Source organism: Ochlerotatus camptorhynchus, unplaced genomic scaffold (genome assembly GCF_037179485.1).
Source record: "Ochlerotatus camptorhynchus isolate MF236.1 unplaced genomic scaffold, CSIRO-AGI_Acam_v1.1 ptg001020l, whole genome shotgun sequence".
Classification (NCBI taxonomy): Eukaryota; Metazoa; Arthropoda; class Insecta; order Diptera; family Culicidae; genus Ochlerotatus; species Ochlerotatus camptorhynchus.
Window position 1 is genome coordinate 1 of NW_027041443.1, and position 27575 is coordinate 27575.

The window sequence follows — 27575 nt, forward strand, 5'->3', positions numbered from 1 at the left end:
ACTGCTGAGTGACCCGACTAGCAAGAGGTGTTCAAGTGCGAACAAACCGATTTTTTTCGGTTTTTGGTGAAAAGTTTTTTCACAGAATCGGAAGGTCGGAAAAATTATTTTTTGACCTTGTGTGTTGTGGTATAGCCGTTGAAGGGGATAATAAGGTAGGAAAAACCCTTCTTTTTCTATTTTTATTATCTTTGGGGTAGGCAACGGGTGACCGTTGTCTTTTTTCATTGATTTTTTCCAACGTGCAACTGGTTGCGGTAGTAGTGGTAGATTAAAGGAGTGTGGCCATGACGGCCGCAAGTAGCGGCGACCCTGGCGGGTCTGGGAGAAGACTGCCAACGTTCATGGATCCTACGAACAAGTTCGGAGAATTAACGTATCTGCAACTGATCGGAAAAGACAATGCGCCACTGCCGAAAAATCCTTTCTTAATCGGCAAATCAGTTGAAAAAGTCGCAGGTGGTCCTATCGAAGGTGCGTCAACTGAAGCGCAAGGTACCAGGTACACCTTAAAAGTTCGTAACCCTTCCCAGGTTGAAAAATTGTTGAAGATGACAGCATTGATCGATAACACTGAGGTTTTGGTCCAGCCACATCCAAACCTGAACGTTAGTCGCTGCGTCATTTCCTGTTTCGAGTTGATTGACATGGAGGAAAAAGATGTACTGCTGGAACTTATCAGGCAGGGGGTGATTCGTGTTCAACGAATTACTCGTAATGATAACGGTAGCCGCGTCAACACGTCCACTTTAATTCTTACTGTTGCTAATAATTATCCCGACAATTTTTAAGATTGGTCTCTTGAGTGTTGCTACCCGTCCTTATTACCCAAACCCGCTGCTATGTTATGGTTGTTTCCGTTATGGTCATCCGCGTGTCCGCTGTCCTGGTCCACAACGTTGCCTGCATTGTTCTGCCGAGCGCCATGTTGAGGAAAATGAGGAATGTGGAGAAGCTGCCCACTGCATTAACTGTGGTGGACCGCATCGTTCGAATAATCGCCAGTGCCCCGTTTACAAGAAGGAGACGGATGTTATCCGTATCAAGGTCGATCGCAATCTCACGTACCCGGAAGCACGCAAGCAGGTTGAAGCAGGAGTGAGAAGCTACGCAGCAGCAGCAGCCCAGCCAAGTGTCGATCGTCAAAAGCTCGAACAACTCGAGAGAGAGATGAAGAAGAAAGATGCCCAGATTGCTAATCTGTTGGAAGCAATGAAGCGAAAGGACGAGAAGATCGACAAGCTGATTGCCCATATCAAAAACATGTGCCATGCGGAAAACCAACCAGCTCAACAACCACAACAGCAGCAGCAACAACAACAGCTACAACAACATCAACAACAGCAGCAGCAAGTCAGAGAGTCGCGAGCAGCAGGACCATCCATGCATCTAAGGACCCGCTCACCTGCAGTTGTAGAACCGAAACAAAGTCAACCTGGGAAGAAGAAAAAACGCAACAAGTCGAACAATACATCACCCGGTCGCCAAAGTCCTCCTTTGGAAGAAAGTAATCGCCGAACAAAACCCACCGCACGATTCCGAAGCTGTAAGTATCGACGAGGAGTCTGAAATCGACGAAACGCCCCCTAGCCAGCAAAATCGACGACATCAACTCCTCTAATTACACAATGAGCAGCATTAATGACCAAGCAACGAACACGGACAACGATTTGGACCATCGATTTGGAAGCAGGGAATGTGTAGTACCTCTTTCCACTCTCACAAGCGAGAGCGCAGCAGGTGGAAGGATCTGTCCGGGACGTCTTACCCCAACCCGTTGATAGAGATTCCCCCTCTGCGATCGATGTTAATGTAACGGATTTTTCGAACACCTACCTACCTACCAACCAACCACAACCACACGTATGCACTTCGCCATCACCCCAACGTCACGAAGCTTTTTCCATTTCGGAAACAGCAACAGCGCTAACTAGCAATCACAACAGTGTTTGCAACAACACTCCTAGTAGCCGGTTTGGGTCTGCTCCGGGGGAAAGAACGCCCATGCAGTTTTCCTCTCGACATACCGCCGGTGAAGTTCGTTCCTTCCATACAATCGATCCTAGTAACCGGCATTCCGCCGGTGAAGTCCGTCGAGATACATCGACACCGTCATCATCACTACAACAACCAGTATCGCAAAATCGGTGTGGGGAGGGAGAGCGTGAAGTAACCTCCCCCCTCCCAAGGATGGGAGCGGATGTCCAGGGGGCCGCAGGTGGGACCTGTCACGAGTGTCTTGCACCTTCTACCTCCTCCTGGAATCCGGTCGAAATTTCTACTCGAGTGCACAGTTCATCATCATCATCGTCTTGTTCGTCATCACTATCATCCGTGGATAGTCGCCCTGGCGGTTGTTTCGCCCTGCAATGGAACCTGCGAGGACTACGGGCCAACATTAACGAGCTAAAACTCCTTATCGCCGACCATGAACCCTCGATTGTAGCGCTTCAGGAGACCAAGGTGAATCAAAATGTGTTACAACCAGACTTCGTTGGAAGGAACTACACGCTCCTCTTAGAGTCGAACAGCGTACACCACTGGCAGCACGGGGTAGGCCTTGCTATCCGGGAAGGTATACCTTTCGAGCGCGTGCAAATAGATACCACTTAACAGCTCGTAGCTGCACGCATCTACGCACCGATGCAGGTAACAGTAGTATCCATCTATATTCCGCCGAGTGCAATCCAGGGTAGTCAGGCCGCACTGAATGAGTTGTTCGAGCAACTAAACGGTCCGGTTATATTTCTGGGTGACTTCAACGCGCACCATCTCGCTTGGGGATCACAAACGTCAACCGCTCTCGGCAGATTCATTGCCGAAAAAACCCTGGACAACCAACTAGTCATTCTCAACAACGGCTCCCCTACTCGCATCGATCCGGCTACAGGTAACACTTCGGCAATCGACCTGACGTTCTGCTCCGAGTATCTGGCACGTAGGTTTACTTGGCAAACCCTTTCGGACACTTTCAACAGCGACCACTTTCCGATAACGGTATCCATTCCCGGGTGGTCGTATTCGCGAACGACGCGACGAAAATGGCTCTACGAACAAGCCGACTGGTCGTTATACGAAAGCATCACAGCCGAAAGTATTCGATCAGGTGTTGAGTGGAACATCAACAGTTTCACCGAAATGATTATCGACGCAGCGACTAAGTCCATACCACGAACCAGCGGTCGTGTTGGACCTAACGCGGTACCATGGTGGTGCCCCGAAGTTAAGGTCGCAATTCGACGGCGAAGGAAATGTTTGCGATCCCTGCGACGTCTACAACTTTCCGACCCAGACCAACACGAAGCATTGGCTAGATTCCAGGAAGCCAGAGCAGCGGCACGACAGGCTATCAACCAGGCCAAAACGCAATCGTGGGAAAACTTCGTAGCGAAAATCTCACCGACTAGCTCAACCACCGATTTGTGGAGAACGGTCAACACTCTGCGAGGCAGTCGACAACAACGCACCGTAGTGCTCAAGCGAGCAGATGGATTCACGGACAAGCCCGAAGAAGTAGCGGAGGAATTAGCGAAATGCTATAGTAGAAGATCAGCAACCTCTAGCTACTCTTCATCTTTCCAGATGGTTAAGACAGCAGCCGAACGAGAATCCATGGATCAAACACCGACACCGACCGATGATGTCTACAACATCGATATCACCCTTAACGAACTCCTGTGGGCCCTCGACAAAGGGCGAGGTGCTTCGACAGGTCCTGACTTCATTGGGTATCCGTTACTCCAACGTCTTCCTTTGTCCGCGAAAATGACGCTTCTTGAGCTACTCAATAGAATCTGGAACGAGGGTGTGTTTCCCGTTAGCTGGCGGAATGCTGTCGTCGTACCCATTCCAAAACCGCACTGCAACGACTCCGGACCTGATGCCTTCCGTCCAATATCGCTCACCAGTTGCATGGCGAAGCTGTTCGAGCGGATTCTCAATCGTCGATTGACCACCGAACTAGAATTGAGTGGACGTCTTGACAAACGTCAGCACGCCTTTCGTACAGGCCGCGGCACTGATACCTATTTTGCCGAGTTGGAAAGATCGCTGCCAACCCAAGATGAACACTGCTTGATAGCTTCCTTGGACCTGTCGAAAGCATACGATACTACCTGGCGACACGGAGTTCTGCGGACACTAAAATCATGGCGAATACGTGGAAGGATGATGAACATGCTACAAAGCTTCCTTTCGGAAAGGACATTCCAGGTGTCCATAGGAGGGCATATGTCTCGCAAACACCAGCTGGAAAATGGAGTACCACAGGGTTCCGTTCTATCAGTGACGCTGTTTCTCGTCGCAATGCAGCCTATCTTCCGGGTGATACCAAGAGGAGTCGACACTCTCTTGTACGCAGACGATATTCTTCTCATCGTACGAGGGGCTAAAAATGAAGGCTTACATCGTAAACTGCAGGCCGCCGTCAAAGCTGTCGACAAGTGGACGAAAAGCGTTGGATTCAGCATATCAGCTTCAAAGTCGTACACCTTTTATTGCAGTCCGAATGCACGTCGAGATCCTGAGAGTAAAATCGTAATAGACCGAGTATCCATCCCGAAGACAAACCGTTTGAGAGTCCTGGGTGTAACCCTTGATCGAACTCTGAGCTTCAAACCTCACTGTCAAATGGTGAAGAAAGCGTGCGAACCTCGGTTACGAATCCTTCAGATGATCGGTGCCAAACTTCCGCGTGGCAATCGAAAATCGCTACTGCAGGTGGGATCGGCCCTAGTGACCGCGAAACTGATGTACGGTATTGGAATAGTTAGCCGAGGAGGACCACTAACGCTGCAGAATCTCGCTCCAGCCTACCATAAAATGGTACGGTTTGCTTCCGGAGCCTTCGTCACTAGTCCGATAGAATCGATTATGGCTGAAGCGGGCACCTTACCATTCGAACTACTAGCAGCACAATCCATAGTACGAATTGCAATTCGGATACTAGCGAAGAATCGAAACAACACCAGTCTCCCTCTTATTCGACGAGCATCGGATCGCCTCAATGAGCTGACAAACTCAGCGCTCCCTGCTGTCGGTCAACTCGTACGGCAGACCGATCGTCCGTGGCACACACGAAAACCTTCGATCCTGTGGGACGTCAAAAAATGCATACGAGCCGGCGATCCTCCAGAGAAAGTCCGCCCGGTAGTGCAACAACTACTGTCGACCCACTTCCACCGATCAACTGTCGTCTACACCGATGGATCCAAACACGACCACACTGTAGGTGCCGCATTCCATAACAATGGTTTAGCGGGAAAGTACAGCCTCCCAAAAGAATGTAGCGTTTTTTCTGCGGAGGCGTACGCCATTAAGATGGCTGTCTCCATCCCGAATATTTCGAACGAATTAGTCATTCTTACGGACTCTGCAAGCTGTCTCCAGGCCTTAGAAGCTGGAACATCTAAGCACCCGTGGATTCAGGAAGTGGAGCAAATAGCTCGAAACAAATCCATCCGTTTCTGCTGGATTCCTGGACACGCCGGCATCCATGGAAACAACGAAGCTGATCGGTTGGCAAACATGGCGAGAACACAACCTCCCATTGATGTACCAATCCCAGGTGACGATACGCTGAGAATGGTGATGCAAAACATTCGCCAACGATGGAACGACCAATGGTTCGCGACCAGAGACTCCAAACTTAGAGAAGTCAAAGACGACACGCACAAGTGGACGGAACGGGGAAGCACTTTCGACCAGCGTGTGCTAACACGACTAAGAATTGGTCACACGCGGCTAACCCATACGTTCTTATTGAAAAAGGAAGCCCCGCCCAGTTGTTGTGGAACGGCTTTAGATGTGCGACACGTGATTCTGCAGTATAAAAACTACGAGAGTCAACGACAAGAGAACAACATTGACACAACAAGCTTGCGAGATGCGCTAGGAAACTCTGAGGAGCAAACCACCAATTTGCTGAACTTTCTACGGCAAACTGGACTGTACCGAAAAATTTGAAGGATGTAGAGAAAAGAAGAAGGAACAGCCGAAACCCGGTGTAGTGGCAATGAAGGTTAAGCAGATAACGGAGCAAACAAGGAAGGAAGAATGTGAAGAAGATGGAGCAGCCGAAGCCTAGTGTAGCGGCAAAAAGGTGAAGCAGTTAACGAAGCAAGGAAGAAAGGAAGAATGTGAAGAAGATGGAGCAGTCGAAACCTGGTGTAGAAGCAAGACGGTGAAACAGTTAACTGAGCAAGGAAGGAATGAAAAATGTGATGAAGGCAAACATATAACTGGATGAAGATCAAGTAAAGAAGGTGAAGGTCATCAAGAATACAAAGCGGATATCGGATGGAAGAAGAAGATCAAAAGAAAAATTATGATGAAGTAAAGGCGGAACGCAAAATTAAGTGCAAAAAGACGAAGAAGATCAAGAAGATAAAGTGGAGAATAGCAAAATGAAGAAGACGACACCGATGGAAATCCGGAGAAATCGTGAAGACGTGGAAAAGGAAATCAAAGCAATGGAATTAAAGAAGGATGAAGAAAGAAGATGATGAAGCAGTAAAGAAAATTATTTGAAGTATGGTGAGATGAAAGAAGAAGATAGTGAATGAAGAAGAATACCATTTAGCAACAAATGATCAGAAGTGAAGAAAATATAAGAAGATGACGCAGCCAATTCAGCAAGATGAAGGAGACCCGTCAACAAAATATCAAGATGGCGGATAACAAGAAACGGACGAAGGCTACGAACAAAAACGAAGATGATGAAGAAAGAAGATGAAGAAAAGATAGAAGAAGTAAAAGTGAAATTCATTGAGAAAAAGAAGTAAAAGAGATGAAATGTTATGATCAACGATGAACCAGAAGGAGACGAAACAAAGCTAAGTGCAATCAACCATCAACACTAACACTCACACCCACACATCATTACACAAAATTGAACCAGACATGAATGCATCTATTGATGTAAAATGTCTTAAATAAATACAAAAAAAAAAATTATTATTATTATTATTATTATTATTATTATTATTATTATTATTATTATTATTATTATTATTATTATTATTATTATTATTATTATTATTATTATTATTATTATTATTATTATTATTATTATTATTATTATTATTATTATTATTATTATTATTATTATTATTATTATTATTATTATTATTATTATTCATTCGAGTTCGGGACATCGCTGTTGTCTATAGCAACCGCCTACGCGCTCGGAATATTGTTGTGTTTTGGTGGTATTTCGCGAATGATTGATTCAAAAACGCCCGCAGCTAGTGGCTAGTGTTAACTAGTGACAAACGTTCAAATCCGATCATAATCAGTGAAAATTTGGGTGATAATAGTGCGATTAAAGTGCCTTACCACGTGGGTACAGTGTAAACAACAAACGGCCATCGCGTCGTTCGACGGTTGTGTAGTGTGGTCCATTGTGGTTTCTTTGCTGTGTGACCCGAGTGGCAAGAGGTACAAAAGAGTGAACAAACCGATTTTTTCGGTTTTTGGTGAAAAGTTTTTCACTGAAAAGGGAAGAGACTGGAGTCACTTTTTCGATGATTTCGCTTTGTAGGCGTGACATTGAAGGAGCGTAAGGTAGGAAAATCTTTGTTTTCTTTATTTTACTGTCTCTGGGGTAAACAACGGGTGACCGTTGGTACTTTTTACCTTTTTCCAACGTCCGCCGTGTAAGCGCGAGAAAGTAGTAGAGTAGGGTAAGGCGGTAATGACGGCCGCTAGTAGCAGCAACCCTGGAGGATCAAGGGAACAATGGCCAAGGTTAGGAAATTCAACGCGTGAATTTGGTGCACTGTCATACCTTCTGTTAACCAGTAGGTCGGATCCTTTCATTGTTGGAAAGTCGGTAGAAGATGCTGCAGGCGGGTCAATTGAAGGAGCATCGACAGAAGCTCAAGGAACTCGATACACGCTCAGAGTTATGAATCAAGTCCAGGTCAATAAGGTGCTAAAGTTGTCCACTCTTTTGGATGGTACTGAAGTCGTCGTTCAGCTGCATCCCAACTTGAATGTGAGCCCGTTGCGTTATTTCATGCTTTGAGGCGATCCGCATGGAGGAGAAGGACGTCCTACATGGTCTCATTAGCCAGGGGTTCATTCGAGTCCAGCAAATCACTCACAAAGAGCACGGTAAGCCAGTCAACGCGTCAGCCCTGATCCTTACGTTTAACAGGAGCAACTTCCCGTCGCATGTAAAAATTGGTGCCCTTCGTGTCGATATCCGTCCGTACCCTAATCTCTCTTGTGCTATGGGTGTGTCCGATGCGGTCATCCCCGTGTCCGATGTCCTGGTCCGAAACGCTGTCTTAACTGTTCTGCTGATCATGAACTGGCGGAGGATGAACAGTGTGCAGCAGCTGCCCACTGCATCAATTGTGGTGGACCTCATCGTCCGAACAACCGTCAATGCCCGTTTATAAGAAGAAGTGGAAGTGATCCGTCTAAAAGTGGATCAAAATCTGACGTACCCTGAAGCACGCAAGCGAATCGAAACAGGAACAGGAAGCTACGCCGCAGCTGCAGCCCAGCAGACTTCCGACCGGAAAAATTTGGAGGTACCAGAAAAGAAAATGGAGGAGAAAGACGCCCAAATTGCTCAACTTCTTGAAGTGATGAAGAAGAAGGACGAAAAGATTGACAAATTAATGGAACACATTAAACTGATTCGAACACCGCAAGTTCAACAAACCCCTCTAGCCCAGCCGGGTAAACCGATCCATCCTTCCGAAAGTCAATCACGCCAAGCAATCGAATCGAACCTGCATTCTCAACTCATGAGAAAATCCGGAGAATCGCAGATAGCCGCACCGTCGATGCATCTCAGAAGTAGATCGCCAGCGACAACGGAATCTAGACACAACAAGAAGAAGAAAAGGCACGACAGGAGCAAAAATACCTCACCCTGTCGCAAAGTCCCGCTGAAGAAGCCCGTTGAAAAAACACCGACATCTGACCAGGAAACGATAAGCGTCGACGAGGATGAGATCAAAGAGATGCCCCCTAGTCAGCATCTTCGATAAGATTCATTCCTCCAAACTTTTACCGACCAGCAATACATACCGGACAAGGTGAAACGGACAACGACATCGTTTGACTTGAAGGGAGGGAAAGTGTAGTACCCCCTTCACTCTCACAGGAGAGAGCGCAGCAGGCGGAGGATCCATCTGGGACGTCTTACCCCAACCCGTTGATGGAGAATCCCACTCTGCGATCGATTATGAAACATTAGAACAACATACCACTTACCTACCTATAATAATACCACCTCGATATCACTCGCTTACATCCAATACACCCATATGGCCACTTTCCAACGAAAGCAGTCGTCGGTATGTAGAGCCAATCGAAAATCCATCGTCATGCAACACTAGCTACCACAACGTTGTGAGTGCCACCGGCACTATCATTCCTAGTAACGGGTTCGGGAATTTTTCCGCCGGTGAAATTCTTCGTCAACAGCAAAGTCAAGATACACCTCCACCGTCAGTATTACTGCAACAGACAGTATTCCAAAATCGGTGTGGGGAGGGAGAGCGTGAAGTAACCTCCCCCCTTCCCAGGAGAGAAGTGGATGTCCAGGGGGACGAGAAAGGGACCAGTAACGAGTGTCTTGCACCCTCTGTTTCCTCCTAGAATCCGGCCGATATGTCAAGTCCAACGCGTAGACCGTCAGCATCATCTTCGTCATCAGCAACAGTCAGCAGTAGTCATCCCACGAAATGTATTGCCCTCCAGTGGAACATACGTGGTCTACGTGCCAACATCAGCAAGCTCAAATTGTTCATCAGCCAGCATGAACCGTCCGTTATAGCGCTGCAAGAGACGAAAGTGGATAATCGTGTGGTCGCGCCAGACTTTGCCGGCAAGAACTACACCCTGCTTCTTCAAACCGGTAGTCGTTGGTACTGACAGCAAGGAGTGGGCCTTGCCATCCGTGAAGGGGTTCCATTCGAGCGCATCGATATCGATTGTGATATTCAAGCCATTGCAGTTCGCATCCATCTTCCGACGCCAATGACGGTAGTGTCGATCTACATACCTCCGAATTCCCAGCAACAGTGCCAAACAGAACTAAATGATTTCTTGGAGCGTCTGCCCGCGCCAATGTTGGTACTTGGCGACTTCAATGCGCACCATCCCGCCTGAGGTACTACGGCATCGAATGCGCTTGGCCGCTACATCGCTGAAAAGACACTGACGGAGCATCTGATAATCCTGAATGACGGATCACACACGTGGGTGGATCCAGCAAACGGTTCATTTTCTGCCATAGATCTTTCGATCTGTTTGGAGGTGCTAGCTTTATCAGGTGAACACTTCTGGATACCCACAGCAGCGACCACTTTCCAATCACCGTCTCTTCACCTGAATTCTCACAGATCGCCACAAAGCGAATAAGATGGCTCTACGACCAAGCAGATTGGACATTGTTCGAACGACTGACTTCCAGCAGCATCGAACCGGATGACGAGATTGGCGTTGATGAGTTCGTAGACCGGATATTATCAGCAGCAACCGCTAGCATTCCTCGAACATCAGGACGAGTTGGTTCCAAATCGGTACCGTGGTGGTGCCCGGAAGTGAAAACGACGATTAAGCGGCGTCGAAAACTTCTGAGAGCACTGAAGCGCAGCAGAACAGCAGGATCGGACACAGCGGATGTTTTGAAGCAGTTCCAGGAAGCGAAGGCAGCGGCTAAGAAGGCAGTGAAGGAAGCTGAGGAACATTTGTGGGAGGACTTTGTCGGAAAAATATCACCTAGCAGCACAACGGCAGAAATGTGGCGGACGATGAACACCCTGAGAGGCAAACGACAATACAGCAAGGCGGTTATCAAGTGACCCGATGGCTACACGGAGAAGGTGGAAGAAATAGCAGAAGAACTGGCCGAGCACTACTGTGAGAGATCAGCGACCTCAAGCTATCCCCAACTGTTTCAAACAGCGAAGGAAAGAGCGGAACGGGATCGCGTGGATTTTCTTCCGGACAACGACGAGATATATAACGCGGACTTCACCCTGGATTAGCTTCTGTGGGCACTCGACAAAGGACGTAGTGTCTCTACAGGCCCTGACTCGGTAGGGTATCCGATGATCCGACGTCTGCCTGTATCCGTCAAAATCGCGCTGTTGTATCTTCTAAACAGAGTCTGGCGTAATGGCGTTTACCCTATCAGCTGGCGAACTGGAATAATAGTGCCGATTCCGAAGCCAAACTGTTCTGAATCTGGACCTGCTGCTCTCCGGCCTATCACTTTGACCAACTGTATCGCAAAGGTGTTCGAACGTATAGTGAACCGCAGATTGACGACTGAGTTGGAGTCGAATGGACGATTGGCCAAGAGGCAGCACACCTTTAGAGCTGGGAGAGGCGTCGATACATACTTGGCGGAGTTGGATAGGTAATTGCCAAATCGGGATGAACACTGTTTGATTGCATCGCTTGATCTGTCGCAAGCGTACGAAACCACTTGGCGGTACGGTATCTTGCGCACTCTGCGTAAGTGGCAGATGGGTGGGCACATGTTGAACGTACTGAACAGTTTCCTCACAGACAGATCTTTCCAAGTGAACGTGGAAGAACATTTATCGGGTGAAATGCTATTGGAGAACGGAGTCCCCCAAGGGTCAGTGTTGTCTGTCACGTTAGTCCTTAGAGCGATGCAGCCAATTTTCTGAGTGGTGCCGCATACAGTTGCCGTGCTTCTCTATGCGGACGATATTTTGCTGGTGGTACGGAGGTGTAAGGAGCGTCCTCTGTATAGAGATCTACAGGCTGCAGTGAAAGCTGTCGACAAATGGGTGAAAAGCGTCAGCTTCACAATTTCCGCTACAAAATCCAAAATTTTCTACGGCAGCCCCAACGCTCGTCGAGAACCCAGCAACGATATATTCATCGACCGTACAGCTGTACCGAGGACGAATCAACTGAAAGTTGTTGGCGTCAACCTTGACCGGTCGCTGTCCTTCAAACAGCATTGCAAGATAATCAAAACCACGTGCGACTCTAGACTGCGGATCTTGAAGATGATCGGGGCTAAACTTCCGCGAGGGCAACGCGATTTTCTGTTGTGTATCGGATCAGCAATCGTCACGTCGCGACTTATCTACGGTATCGGCCTCGTCAGTAGAGCGAAGGATTCGGTGGTGCAGACTTTTGCACCCATCTACAACCGGATGGTTCGGTTCACCTCAGGGGCGTACGTCACCAGTCCGATTCCAGCGATTATGGCTGAAGCAGGCACTTTGCCGTTCGATTTAATGGTTATGCAAGCCATAATTCGTGCTGCAATTCGTTTGATGGAGAAGGATTCCAGAAATATCAATCTTCCAGTTGTGGAACGAGCGTCCGATCGCCTCGCAACGATTGTTGTAGAGCTTTCAAACATCGCTGTACGGACACGTCTCGCCAACCGAGAGTGGTATGAACCCAAGCCGCATATTGTTTGGGATGTGAAACAGCAGCTGAAAGCTGGGGATCCCCCGAATACAGTGCGTCCCATCGTGCAGGAGTTGCTGGCTAACCGGTTTAACCGTGCTTTGGATATTTATACGGATGGTTCTAAATGCGAGAACATAGTTGGAGCAGGTGTATTTAGTAGCAGCATTCAGCAAGCAATAGGTCTTCCGTCACAATGTAGCGTGTTTTCGGCGGAGGCCTTTGCAATCAAGTCGGCCGTCATCACTGCAAGAGCATCAACCGAATGTGTTATAATTCTGTCTGTTTGGCCAGCTGTCTTTCGGCCATAGAGAGTGGTAGATCACAGCATCCGTGGATCCAGGAAATCGAGCGCTTACTACGTGGACGGCCGATCCACCTTTGTTTGATCCCTGGTCATGCCGGAATTCGCGGTAACGAAGAAGCAGACCGTCTAGCCAGTGTTGCACGAAACAGTCCACCAATCAACGTCACCGTATCAAGGATTGATTCGAGTTCAAATCTCACCCCCGGACAAGTCACAAATGACCCAAGAGTGTTAAAGTGACTATAATAAAAAAAAACAATCTATGGACCTCATATAAAACGTGCGATGTTTTCTGCATCACTTATAATACATTTATACAACAAGCCGTTCTAATTCTTAAAAAAAACGATATTTTATGTGTTACTTGGGTGGCGTGATTGGCCCCAATCATGTAACCTAAACTAAAAATAAAAAGTACTAAAACTAAACACTAATATATAGTCATCTCGTAAAAAGGAACATTGGTATCGCAAAACAGGCAAAACTTTCACAATAATACAGTCACAGAACAAGCGAACTCGTAAAAAAGCATCTAAACGTCTTAAGAACACCGAAAACCACGAAAAAAAATGAAATTAAACTGCTATATCAAAACAACAAAACTTCACTGTTAAACCAAAAAGCTCAACCTTTAGATAGATCTTGTGTGAAATTTGAATGAGTGGAGGTATATAACACCATATTGAAATCAATTAAAGTTTCAAAAAATGCCAAAATACCGAAAAATTACTTTGTGCGGAAACCAATCAACAGCGAGATGAAAAAGGCTCGTTCAATTGAAAATTTAGTCTAGATACGATAATTTAAAGTAGGCTGAGATGAACAAGTTAATATCTGATTAACCTGCTGCATGATTTTTTGGAACGATTTTTCGATCTACTTTTTGGTGTGTACAAACTTTATAAGCATAAACCAGTTGGCATGTCTCTCTCTATTGAAATCGTTATGTAATACTTACCTGGTTGAATATGAGGAATATGTAGTCTAGTGGTATCGATGAAATTAAGTCAAGAAAAAACCATGTTTTCAAATAATGTTTTGCGATAAGCTTAGGATCTAATATCACTTGTTCGGCGTTATCTTGTTGCATAATGCCTGAAAATTAAAGAAAATCGTATTAGATTCATACAATGATATTCAAAAGTTATTCAATGTTTATTTAATGTAATACAAGTTCTGTTTGTTAATGTGATTGGTCTAGATGTAAATATTGAAGTAATGAAATTGGGTTGTTAGCGGAATGCTTAGTTAAAAAGCATTCCACTAACAACCCAATTTCATTACTTCATTATGATGGCCACCAAGCCTTTGGGATTTTTTTCCTTTACTTTACTAAAACCTTTGGTTATTATTTGTTAGGTAGGTTCCGATTCTACACATTGTAGTTTCATTTTTATACCTGTGATCTTGACATTTTTTTACCTAGGGGATGAGTACTTAAGGGGGTTAGGTTTTTGATAAGTCTTTAGCGGGAATGACACTGATGAAGACTGCACATTGTAGTCGAAATACGTATCTGTCATGGATACAAAAATTAATTAAGTTGAATTAAATGGAAGATGCTTTTGCTGTTTTTTACAAATATTATTACATCATCTGCTAGGAGGAAATGGTGTACCGTGCGAATCAGTACACTATAAACAAAATATATACATATTGAAGATGCATGGGTTTCGTCAAACCATATTTTTGTGTTTTTCTGCAAAACCAAACCAAACGTCTCCCCTGGCCGTGGCAAAATAAGTCTCAGTCAGATAGGTTTAATGGTCCACGAAAGGGATCTGTTAAATTTCAGCATAAGCAAAAGCTTTTAGGGCATAGTTTATGACCATATTGATTTGCCTAAGGGTCAGAATCTGTTGTTTGATGGCCGGTAAGATTAAAAGTCCCCCCTCGAATACGAATCCGTTGCACAATACTGATAGCATAGTTGGTCTTTATAACATTTCGCTGCAGTTTATCTCAAAATAGCACCCTGATGGATCTCTTTCTGATTTGAATAAAATTTTGCACATATGTATGTTGGTAGCCACCCATGATTGTACTCCCCATTACAACATGCTAAAAGTTTCCGTAAGGGCTTTGCTAAAAAATCTTATTTATTTAAAAAAAACTATAACTTGTTCGACTTATTTGATCACGTAACAAGATGCTTAAAATTAAATGCTCTTCAAGAAAAAATACACTGGGAGGATCAAAAATGCCTGTGCATTCATGTTTAAGCCTATATTAGGAGTATTCATTACAGACAGTATAGTAAATACAGAGTGGCTAGTAGAAATTCAATGAAACTAGTAGCACCGATATATTTGCATTCAGTAATAGCAACACTTGCATGTGTTTAAACATAGAATTACTCCATATTTGTTCTCTGTTATTCCTGTGGAATAATAAATTTTGTAAACACAAAACAACCTTAAATCGACTGTCAACTCGGTTTTCAATTACGTGTTTATTCAAAGGTTGATGTAATCTATAATGATTTATTGAATAGCTCTTCTTGAAAACATAAAATACAAATCTACCATTTTTTTGGGTTGAAGCAATGCGAATGGATTTCAATACTCTCTGCTATTAAAACCTATGTCCGTTGGCTCCATATTTTAACAGTCCGTTGGACTCTGCTGGATTCGCCTTCATCAGTCTGTTTACTATTCCGTCTTCAGTATTCACCATGCGCATCGAAAGCATATACACTGTCGCAAAAATAGCAGTGTAATTATATTATTTGTATAATTGAAGTGTAATGGAAATTTACACATTGACGAGGGTGTATGCATTTACGGTGCGCTTTGTGAATTGTAGGATTTTTTGTTAAGAAGATAGATATTATTTTTTTAGAGTAACCATATCGATGCGTGGCTATTCGGATTGCAATTTTGACAACTTTAGTCTTTGCTTTTTAGCTAGTAGCCTGTTCCTTGCTATCAAGGTTGTTAAATTATGATTTTGAGTTTCACACCGGTAGTTGCTCATCTGCATTCTTATCGTAGAATTTTGAGCTAAACTGATCATTGAGCTTCGCGATTTTTTTAAAAATGTTATTATACATATATTGGTTATAGTGATATCCCTAGTGGAAATACAGCATGCCGAGAAAAACTCTGTTGAAAATGTATCTCTCCGTAGGCTATTATGGTTGGGACAACCAAGTTTCGGTATTTTAACGACATTTTATGTGCAACTTTTAGTGCACAAAGAAAAATACCGGTAGTTTTTAATCGATTCTAATTTATAACTAATTTCTGACAAAAATCTATATGGGACAGTTATGCGTTTATGGGCAATATAGTAATAAGTTGAAAGTCTCCACATATTGTAGATTTAAATCTTTAATCGAAAAAATTAAGACTGGAAAAATCTGAAAATCGCAGGTTGTCGTCACAAAAAATACGGTGGACTCAAAAGTTTGCAAAAGACTGATTTAAAATTTGAAATTTTCAGTTAAAGATTAGCCTCCCAAAAATTGAATATATTCAGTAAAAAACAAACTTGACAAAAACTATTTCAAGTTTACATGGGAATTACTATGAGAAAACTTATGTTTTTGTTTATATTTATCTAACAATTCGCCACATCACTCTGCTTTAAAAAATAATAGCTGGGCTAAATAGTAGCAAATTTTCTTATCGATCAAATGTTAGGAACAAAAGTTAATAATGATTCAAGTCACTGATGTCTTATTATTATGCTCAATCAACTGATCAATATGCAACATTGCTGTTTCTGGCGCGTAGAATAGAGCACAACAATCATGGCTCTGGCCTGAACATACTCATTACAGCCGAAAAACTACTTTTCGAAATTATGAAACTATGAGATATTATAATAATAGATTGTATATGTAAGATGCAAGAAGAGGAGGTAAAAATTGTTTATGACACATAAATCCACTCAATTTTGCTTTCATATGTGACCCTCTGAAAGCAAAATTGACTGGATATATGTGTCATACACAATATTCACCTCCTCTTCTTGCATCTTGCATATACAAATTATTATTACATATAATATCTCAAAGATTCATAATTTCAAAAAGTAGTATTTGAGTTTTTTTCCCTTGATTTGTTTTCCATCGATCTTGTTTTCCGTGCTGAGCACCAATGCTACCGACGCCAGGGAGAAAACTCCCACACCTGATCCCTACCCATCGATCCATCAACTCATGAACCGGGGACCAACGGCTTTACTTGAACCTAGGCCTGCTGGGGTGAGAGTTAATCACGCATACCACTACACCACCTGCGCCTCTAGTAGTATTTTAGCTATAATGAGTATGTTTAGGCCTGATTGTTACTATGGCACACTGCAGAATATAGTGTTTCCCACAAAACAGCTACTTGATGCCATACGATTAGTGTAGTTATGATCAGATTTGGCAAACTAGCTTAGTGGTGCCATGACAATGGACTGGATTTAATCAAAAAGGACATTGATCCAACTTTAGTTCTTCCAATTCCGTCGATTGATATTTTTTGGGTAATTATCGAAACGGAAGATTAGTGGTGACATTACTTGACTATTTTCGAAAAATTACCTGTCCTAAAGTTGACTACTATGTCAACCAAAAAAATCGTATCACTTAAGCAGTTGAAGGCAATCCATCTCGTACTGAGGTCATCATTAAAAAAGGATATGGCAACAGGCAATATTATCAGATTTGCTACTAGCAGTAGTAACATACACAAGTCCCAGTAAAACCTAAAAAGAAATTTTACAAAATTAATTAATATTTTCATTTTTACCGATAGACGATCAAACTGAAGGGTACCTAAATGAACTGCAAGGATGAATCACCCAATGGCCGGATGTCTTTTGTCGAATCCTTTCTTTCACTAGAGCCTTTTTGCTTCCGAAAAGCTTCATAGCAAGTCGATTGTCTGTTGGCTGAAACCATGCTTGTAGCTGGTTTTTCAAAAAATTCGATGATGGCTTTTCAGTAGACGGTGGTATGCTTGGAAGCGGTTCTTCTTTTGGTGTCCCGTATAGGGAAACGTCGTCAAAATGTACCTTTGGGAGAAAATAAAGCTATTATTTTGTTCATTTTTTTTTAATTATCATTATTGTCAACTGATTACTTTTGATTTTGCCATATCGTTTATGTAATCATTAATTAAAAGTGCTTCGTCGTCCAATGCTGTTACTAAGGAATCTGTACAAGTATTATCAATTGATACCCTTAAATCGTTTTCATTTTGATTTATAAGATTCGAGTGAAACCTTATAGAATCAGTGCTAGCTGCATTAAATAATCTGCAAAGATACCAAATGTGTAATATTTGATTAGAGAAGATGTTTTGAGAAAAAAATATTGTTCAATGGACAATTATAAATAAACAAATAACTCACAAGCACATATATGCAAATGAACTACTCTTTGCGTTGCACATAGCCAAGGGAAATTGTTTACTTCAAAAATTGGTTTGAATGGATAATACAGCAGCGATTGATTGATGCCTAAAATTAATTATAAACACCATAAATGTATTCTAAAACGAGTAGAGATCGCCGAAAAAGAATCATAAAGATGAAACTTCATGATAGCGCATCAGACTTTGCGCATCATCCACGGTTATATCCAATCAAAGATAACTTTGAGGTTATTTTTGCTTCCTATTTTTTAACCTTGTATCGTACGCTATCCCATATTTCATGGAGCACAGGTAAATAGCAAATAATAACAGACTCATCTTGTCTTCACATCAATAGGATTTAGAAACGATTTCGAACACGATAATTACACACGTGTGGCTTAATCGCTAAAATATTGTAGACTTTACTAACACATATTGTGTGTTGACCCAATATCTGTAGGTGCATTTTATTCGTTCATATAAAGGTGTTTTACCGTGATGGTGGGTTATTCCACGCACTTGACAATCAATCTGATATTGTTCATGCAAATGGTTAAAATAAACGTGCTAATATGTATAATTATGCATGTCCCGAGCAGGATCGAATATCTCAATACCTTAAATTGGTATGAAATAGCCTGACATAAGAGGTAAAATACCAAAAAATAATACCCAAAAAATGCTCCCACAATACCATTCCAATACCAAATTATGATAATGCAATACCAAAACAATACCCCACAGGCAGTGCTGAGATTTGTCATTGTCACTGACAGACTTTCGCGCGATATTGACTAAATTGTTCGTCACATAGTCACTGACAGACTTGATCCTCAAAAAAACCTTCGTCAAAATCTCATTCATTTTTTCGTCAATGACAAAGATTCACCTGGTAACAAAAAGTGTAATTTAGTACATTCTGTGTCACATTATTGTTATCCAAGTAGCTCAGGACGTAGATACTTATTCACTAAAATGGATCCATGTTATTGTTTTGCTCAAGTCTTTTAATTTCGTTACAAATTTAGCTAATAAATAAATCTGCACATGTTCGTCACTGACAACATTGTCATTGACAATTGACATGGTTTGCCTTGACTATGACTGCTGGCTCCAATGAGTGACCAAAGCAGAATTGTCAATATCACCGTGTACTGTCGAGATTTTGCAGCACTGCCCACAGGTATGCTTTTGGTAGCCAAATATCAATTTTTGTTGTTTGCAAAGTATTTTGCATGTAATTTTTTGGTATTATTCTTTGGTATTTTACCTCGTATGTCATGCTGATCAATACCAAATTTTGGTAACAGGTCAGAATTAGTTATTTTCTCCTGCTCGGGAAAACGACATTTCAACAGAATCCTTTAACTGTTAAGCTCACACCCTACCCGAGCAGGAACCGATAGCTAATCGATAACAAATGAATATCTTAATGGGGTATGATAGCAAATTTCGGTATGCTTGTGGTATAAAACATTGTTTTGATATTATTCAGTTATCAAAATATTTTGTAAAATATCAAATGAATACCAAAATAGCAAAATGTGATCTTTCAGTTTTTAGACAATAACACCTAAAAGAGCTTTTTAATAAGTACTAGAAGACCTTCAAAATAACAAATTATGGCATCTAAAAAAGCGTCTGTTATCCATTTGTTATTTTAATAACTAAATTATGTATTAGTTCGTTATTCGTAGAATATTTTTGAGGCATTATTTTTGGTATTTTACCTTTTATGTCAGCCTCTCTAATACCATATCTAGGTTGCCAGCTATGCTATTTTCATACCTGAATTTGGAATTAATAAGTTATTTTTTCCTGCTCGGGTACATCGTAAATTATTATTTGTTTCATCGATTTACTTGAACATTTTGGAGTGCAAAGGTGTTGAACATGTAAATACAATTGTTCTCTGCCATTTTCATGTCGTAAATCAATAAAAAGTTTTGAAATCATGTTTTAATTGCAGAAATAGCAAAGCAGACGATATTTTGGTGTTCCGCTCACTTCCATAAGAATTATGTCCGTATAAAGTATGATGCGAATAAGCGTATTCAAAACCAACATAGGATTTTAATTCCAGAGGAATAAAACTGCACGGAATTAGGTGCATTAATGAGCGGAACTACAAACATCGCTCAAATCAGTGTGCAAAATTGTAAGTACCGTCACAACATTGTTAAAGGCATTTTTTTTAATTTTATATTTTTTAAGGTAATATGATAAACAAAACTACAAAATGGTACATTAGGCAGTAAATTTTCTCTGCTTCCAGAGTTTCTGTAAAGAGAAATACTTTACTTTCGCTATAGGTGCGTGGAATAACCCACCTTAACGGTACGTCTTCGTCACTTCCTATAAGATAACACTCCCATAGTTGTGGTACGGTGTCTTTGTCAGAATAACATTACAAAAAAAAAAATCAGTATTCCCAAATCATTCTCCATTCAAAAAGGGGACCTTGACCATCATTTTAAGACTCCTAATTAAATGTTTCATTGGAAGCACTTTTGCATACCAAATATCATATCATACAAATCGAGCGTTTATTATGGCGTTTTTCAAAATATGCAAACTCAGCCAATCAAGCACAAAACAACACTTAAACCTTGAATATTTGATTCACCAGCAGCCAGAATTTCAGAAATTTTGATGAAAATACTGAAAATAAACAGCTCTTTGAACATTTTTGGAGAAACAAAAAATCCCGGCTTTTACTTTATTATTTCAAATGTTGTATTTTCATTGACGATAAATGGCATATAGAATGCGACTAAGGTGATATTTACCCTTCATTGAAATAATTAATAAATTTCCTTTTGGATGCATGTAACAGTAACCGAGCAGGAACGAATATCTCGATACCTTTAATTGGTATGGATGAGCCTGACATAAGAGGTAAGATACCAAAAAACAATATCAAAAAATGTTCCCACAATACCATTCCAATACCAAATTATGATAATGCAATACCAAAACCATACCACACAGTTATTCTTTTGGTATCTAAATATAATTTTTTGTTATTTACAAAGTATTTTTCTTGCAATTTTTTGGTATTATTCTTTGGTATTTTACCTCTTATGTCATGCTGGTCAATACCAAACTTTGGTATCAGGTCAGAATTATGTATTCATTAGTTATTTTCTACTGCTCGAGTGCTCGGGTCGGGTACCCGAGCAAGAAACCGATAACTAACCGATAACATATCTTAATAAGGTATGATGCCTTACTTTGGTACGCTTGTGGTATTAAACCTTGTTTTTTTTTAATTAGTCAGTTATTGAAATATTCTGTAAATATCTAAAATAAATACCAAAATAGCAAAACGTGATCTTTCAGATTTTAGACAATAACACCTAAAAGAGTTATATCATTTAAATATCAAATTATGTCATTCAGACATAAAAAAGGCGTTGATTATTGGACAGTTATTAACCGTGCAGGAGAAAATAACTAATGAATCCCTAATTCTGACCTGATACCAAAATTTGGTATTGATCAGCATGGCATAAGAGGTAAAATACCAAAGAATAATACAAAAAAAAATACATGTAAAATACTTTGCAAAGAACAAAAATTGATATTCGGATATCAAAAAAAAAACAAAAAAAAAAAATGTGCGGTATTGTTTTGGTATTGCATTATCATAATTTGGTATTGGTATGGTATTTTGGGAATTTTTTTGGTATTATTTTTTTTTTAATTTTACCTCTTATATCAGGCTCATCCATACCAATTTAAGGTATCGAGATATTCGTTACTGCTGGGGTATGGAAACTAAATGATATACTATTTCGTTATTTGTAGGAAATTTTTGAGTTTTTACTTTTGGTATTTTATCTCTTATGACAGCCTCATCAACACCATATTTTAATTGCCAGTTACACACTAAGATTTATTTACAGTATACTGTATTTTTAACCGAATATGGAACAGCTGAACATTCGGTAATCTATTCGGTAATTTTATAATTTACAATCCGTTCAGTAAATTTTCTTCAACCTCGAGCTGTAAACTGAATTGTAAATTTTACAGAATGATGTAAAACCGTTCGGTACATGGTTCAGTTATAATTTTTACCGAAATAACTGTAAATTGTTTCCCTGTATGAATAAAAAGTAATGATTTTTAATTGATGATAGAGAACCAAACCAAGTTTGATCAAAGTAGTCGATCGCGTTCAGAAATAACATCAAATGGAACTTGAAAGAAGACAAATATTGTGCACAAACACCTGAAAAATCTGAAGTGGTCCGGTTCCAAGCTGGCTAAAGTGCTGAAGATGCCTAAAACAACAGTTTGTCGAGTGCTCAAAACCTACAACCCTGAGTGTGGAAAGGAATCAACGAACCAAAAGAAAAAAAAAACTGGAACCGTCAGCTGCGCAGCAAGGTGTTGACGTGCGTCAAAGCTAACTCCGGTGATCGAAAATCCGAGAAGTGGCCAGAAGGTACAACGTCAACTTTCAAACGGTGCGGAACATCCTTGTCAGGGAAGGATACAAGTCTTACAAAGCCAGTAAACATCCGAACCGGTACATGAAGCATAATTCCGTGGCCAAAAAGCGTGCAAGGCTCTTGTACGACCGTTTTTTGACGAAACACAAGGGCTGCACTTTGATCGATGACGAAACATACGTCAAACTCGATTTTAAGCAGCATCCCGGTCAAAAGTTTTACATCACGACTGGACGTGGGAATGTGCCGGGAAGATTCAAGTTCGTGTTTGCCGACAAGTTCGCGAAGAAGGCCATGATTTGGCAAGCGATTTGCAGTTGTGGCCTAAAAACGGAACCATTCGTCACATCCTCGAGGTAGACATCCCAAGTTTACATCGGAAAATTCCTTAAAATAGCGTATATTGCCGTTCATCCGCAAGAATAGGGGCAAAGTCATATTTTGGCCCGATTTGGCAAGCTACCACTACTCCAAGGTGGTTCTGGAGTGGTATGATTCCAACAAGATCGATTTTGTCCTCAAGCTTATGAATCCTTACGAATTGCCCAGAATTTTGACCAATCGAAAAATACTGGGTAATTTCAAAGCAGCAACTTCGGCAAAGCGGCGGAGCAGTCAATAACATCCATACAATGCGGGTAAAATGGAAGAAATGCGCTGATTCCGTGTCCGTTCCCACTGTGCAGACGCTGATGGGCTACTTACTACTAACTCAAGGTATCTTCCAAGTAAGTTACGAAATTACATTTTTTCATCAAATGTTAAATTCAGTCCCCTATATCCGTAAAACGTGCACGGTTTGAGCTTTGTAGACTACTTTTTTTTTTTAATCTACTACTAATACATCAATTATAGGGTGTCCAAGAATATCTAAGCACGACTTTGGAACACCTCTGCTTGTTTCAAATGTTGTTTAAACAGCTGATTATCACGCTGAATCATTGTTTGCATTTCGACCAACATTTTCGTGTATCGCAACCCGAGCAGTAACGAATATCTCGATACCTTAAATTATAATTAGTATGGATGAGCCTGACATAAGCGGTGAAATACCAAAAAACAATACCAAAAAAATGTTTCCACAATACTATCCCAATACCAAATTATGATAATGCAATACCAAATACCACACAGCTATTATTTTGTGTACCCAAATATAAATCTTTGTTATTTACAAAGTACTTTGCATGCAATTTTTTGGTATTATTCTTTGGTATTTTACCTCTTATGTCTTGCAGTTCAATACCAAAGTTTGGTATCAGATCAGAATAACGTATTCATTAGCTATTTTCTCCTGCTCGGGAAGTGTCGGTTCTTTACATTTCCGTGACAATGCGAATAATGAATTCCTAATTCGGACCTGATACCAACATTGACCAGCATGACATAAGAGGTAAAATACCAAAAAATTACATGAAAAATACTTTGTAAATAGAAAAAAAAAAATATTTGGATACCAAAAGAAAACCTGTGTGGAATTGTTTGTTATCATAATTTGGTATTGGAATGGTATTGTGGGACCCTTTTAATTTTTTTTTTTTTGTAAGTTCTAAGCTCTTAAGTCAATCTAAGGTATCGCGATATTCGTTTTTGCTCGGGAAGCTTTTCTCCGGAAATGCGCAAACAGGTCGTACACAAACATTTACCTGAGTCAATTAGCAAAATTGGAAGGTGTTTGCTTCGGAGCCGTTTGAAACGCGGTTCGGAAGTATGGTGATGAAGCAACTTTCCAGGAAATGCAAAAATCTGGACGAAAACCGAAATCTTTACCGGAAAATCGTGAAAGCTTTCACTCGCAAGAAAAGTGCTTCGGTTCGAGACGTAGCGAAAAATTGGGACCTTCGAAGAGTAACGTCCAGCGGGCCAAGTCAAGAATGGGTTTAAAGACGTGTAAGAAGCAGAAGAAGCCAAAGCGGAGTGAAAAACAAGCCGCATCCGTTAATCCATGGGCTTGGAAATTATAGAACCAATTACTGTGTGGAGCTCTTCCTGGTTCGTGATGGCTGAAGTGTTAACGACCTGGACAAGTCGATTTTTACCGAAAAATTTGGTAAAAAGGCTATGGTTTGGCAAGCCATTTGTGAATGTGGTATGCTTTCCAAACCGTTTGTTACAACGGAGACAATCACAACCGATGTTTACGTGCGTGAGTGTTTAAACAAGCGTCTGTTACCCATGATCCGCAAACATGACGCATCAGTACTGTTTTGGCCGGATTTGGTGTCGGTTCATTACTTCAAGGACACGGTAGCCTGGTATAAAGCCAACATGGCTCAATTCTTACCCAAAGAGATGAATCCGCCAAACTGTCCCCAGGCCAGGCCAATCGAAACTTTTTGAGCCCTGACCAAAGCATATTTGCGGAAACATGTAAAGGCAGCGGATTCCGTTACAAAGTTTGTGAAAGACTGGGAAAAAGAATCCAACATTGTTGGAAAGGCATCTGTGCTGAAGCTAATGAGTAGTGTGAGATCAAAAATCCACTCCTTGGCTTACGACTGATCGGATCTCGGATTGTCTACGTTGAACTGTGAGAGAATACTATTGAGAACATGAATACGAAATAAAAATCGAATTTGCTGGAAACAAAGTTACATTATCGTTTTTTAAATCGTGCTTAGACATGCTGGGACACCCTCTAGTAAAAATCCATCATCATATCCATGTAAAATAGTCCGTTAGGGATAACTTCGTCAAGATACATAATTTGTTAATTCCTAACAAAAATCTTTGGATAGTTTTATCATGTGAAATGCAATATCTCTTAAATTCTGCTAATGTTGTTGCATGTTTAATGTGTCAAGACATCGAATGGAAAACATTAATTCCTTTCAGAGTTGGTTGGAAATGCTAACATAAAGCTTTAGTGTGATAATTTATTAGCTAGAGAATGATCTTTAGAAGACTGTAGGTGGATAGTTCCGTTAGAGTACGGCAGTATAAAGATTGAATAGAAGTTGAAAATGAGCGAAGGGCCATAAATGCGACAGTTTTTAAAGTCAGACGCACATCTTTTGCCTAACCCGTTCGATGTACGTGATGACTTAAGTATGTCTTCAAGTATACAGGCTAACTTCGCGTATGAAGTAACATAAAAACACTTTGAATTAATTCCTTTAAACTACAATGACTTCTATGAAGCACAAGTCAAGAAATTGGGAAGGAATTCTATTAAATAATTTAATTTTCTTGTGAAACACACCTTTTTCTGCATCGTATCTTTTCCGACTATTTTAGTCTGGTTGAAAGACACTTTTACAGGCCAAAACTGAATAATTGAGCATGATTGGCCTTATTCTGTTAAATGAAAGTAAAACAATAAATGTAATTGAGAAATATACTATCTCAAAACCTAAACAACGTGAAAAAAAGTTGATAAAAATCAGTTGTTGGAAGCGTTGTAAATTATTTTTCATCATTCAAAAATAATAAATAAAAATTATAACATTAGTGATGGTATGTTAAAAGACTTTACAGACTTTTCATGTGATTTATGGAAAAAAAAATGCATTTTGAAACCATTTTGTGCAAAACGCAACACCACCTGTTTGTTCTACATTTTTTTTTCATCGGTATCTTATATCTCAAGCTTTGGTCTATGATAAACATAAAGTTTGTGTGAGCTTTGAAAATAAAATCGGATGCATTGAGCTCCATGCTCTTTAGTTTTGACAAATGTGTGATGTTTACATTCTTTAGTCGATCAACCCTAGCAATTGCTCTGACCATGACGCAACGCACAAGAGTATACTAACATTATCAATTACTAATTCGAATAGCATACCTTCCGTTCAGCTTGAAGCTCCTCTTCTTTTTCGTTCGGTTGAGACTATTTGTGTTCGGTGAACCGGTGTAGTATTGACTCAATATGTGATTCGAATATAGATTGTACACACTGTTACTGTAGCAATTGGGGTTGTTTTGATTATTGTTGTTTTCAGTAGGTGCACTTAGTTGCCTGTTAAACTCAATATTTTTACTATTCAATTCACTAACTTGAGTATTCAATTCGATAATACTCTTCAACTGATTGGTTTCACTTTGATGATTACTACTACTACTACTGCTAATGTTTATTGTGTTACTATTGTTATTGCTTTTGTTACGGTTATTACTATGTATATTTATGTTAGCACCAGAACTCGAGCATTTTTTGTCGTAGTTAAGTTTGTTAAAGTTGTTGTTCTTATTATTAGATGAATCACTATTACTGTTAATCCTTGATCTACTAAAAACTAATGTGCCGCTACCATTTAATGATTCAGCTGGTGTTATAGAACAGCCTTGCCGATGTTGAGAGAGTTGCTGCTGATGAAAGTGAGCTAAACTGCTAGATTGTTGCTGTGAACTTACAACTGCCGTCGTATTTGACGAAGAATTTGTTGAAGATATACTACTACTATACGGTTGCACAAATGTGCTGTTGTCTGAACTAAGACCACCCTGTAAAGAATGGAATGATCCCTGGCACGAGCTTAGTAATGCGTTTTTGCTTAACGAAGGCTTGTTTGAATTATTCACTGAATGCGCTGGTTGAAGAACACTTTTACATCCATTGAACAGGGGCGAATTTCTAACACTATTGTTCGAATTGTCATTCGATTCACTCAACATATGCTGATGCTCCGTTACGTTACTCGTTGCTGGGGTGTTCAAGTTGTTACTGTTATCACTCTTATAATACTTTGATTGATAATCACTGCTTCCATTTCCTTTACTACTACCAATTCCACCTGATACAACACTTTTATGGGCACCACTACAATTGTTTGCTGATAATGATTTTGCATTATTTTTATCGAGATTAAAATTTAAATTATTTTCATCAGGAACCGACGATGCTTTATCCAAGTTGTTGTACGAAGGATTCGCTAATTCAGGCTCTGTTGCTCGGAGTCCCGGTTTATCTGTGAATAGAAAAAAAAAAACTTTAATTAGTACAGAACCCGAACAGCAACGAATATCGATACCTTAAATTGGTATGGATAAGCCTGACATAAGAGGTAATTTTCCAAAATATAATACAAAAAA

The 27575-nt window shown here is 40.9% G+C and overlaps 1 protein-coding gene across 1 annotated transcript in view; it reads right to left on the bottom strand.

Moving 5' to 3' along the window:
- Positions 1-13548: 13548 nt before the first annotated feature.
- LOC135715864 (putative uncharacterized protein DDB_G0286901) overlaps positions 13549-27575 on the bottom strand; it is a 66641-nt gene continuing 52614 nt past the window's right edge. The window contains exons 4-8 of the mRNA XM_065238856.1: positions 26329-27451; positions 17809-17983; positions 17502-17740; positions 17268-17431; positions 13549-13825 (exon numbers count right to left, since the gene is read on the bottom strand). Of these exons, the coding sequence (XP_065094928.1) occupies positions 13674-13825; positions 17268-17431; positions 17502-17740; positions 17809-17983; positions 26329-27451 (1853 nt within the window). The 3' untranslated portion in view covers positions 13549-13673. The remainder of the gene's footprint in view (positions 13826-17267; positions 17432-17501; positions 17741-17808; positions 17984-26328; positions 27452-27575) is intronic.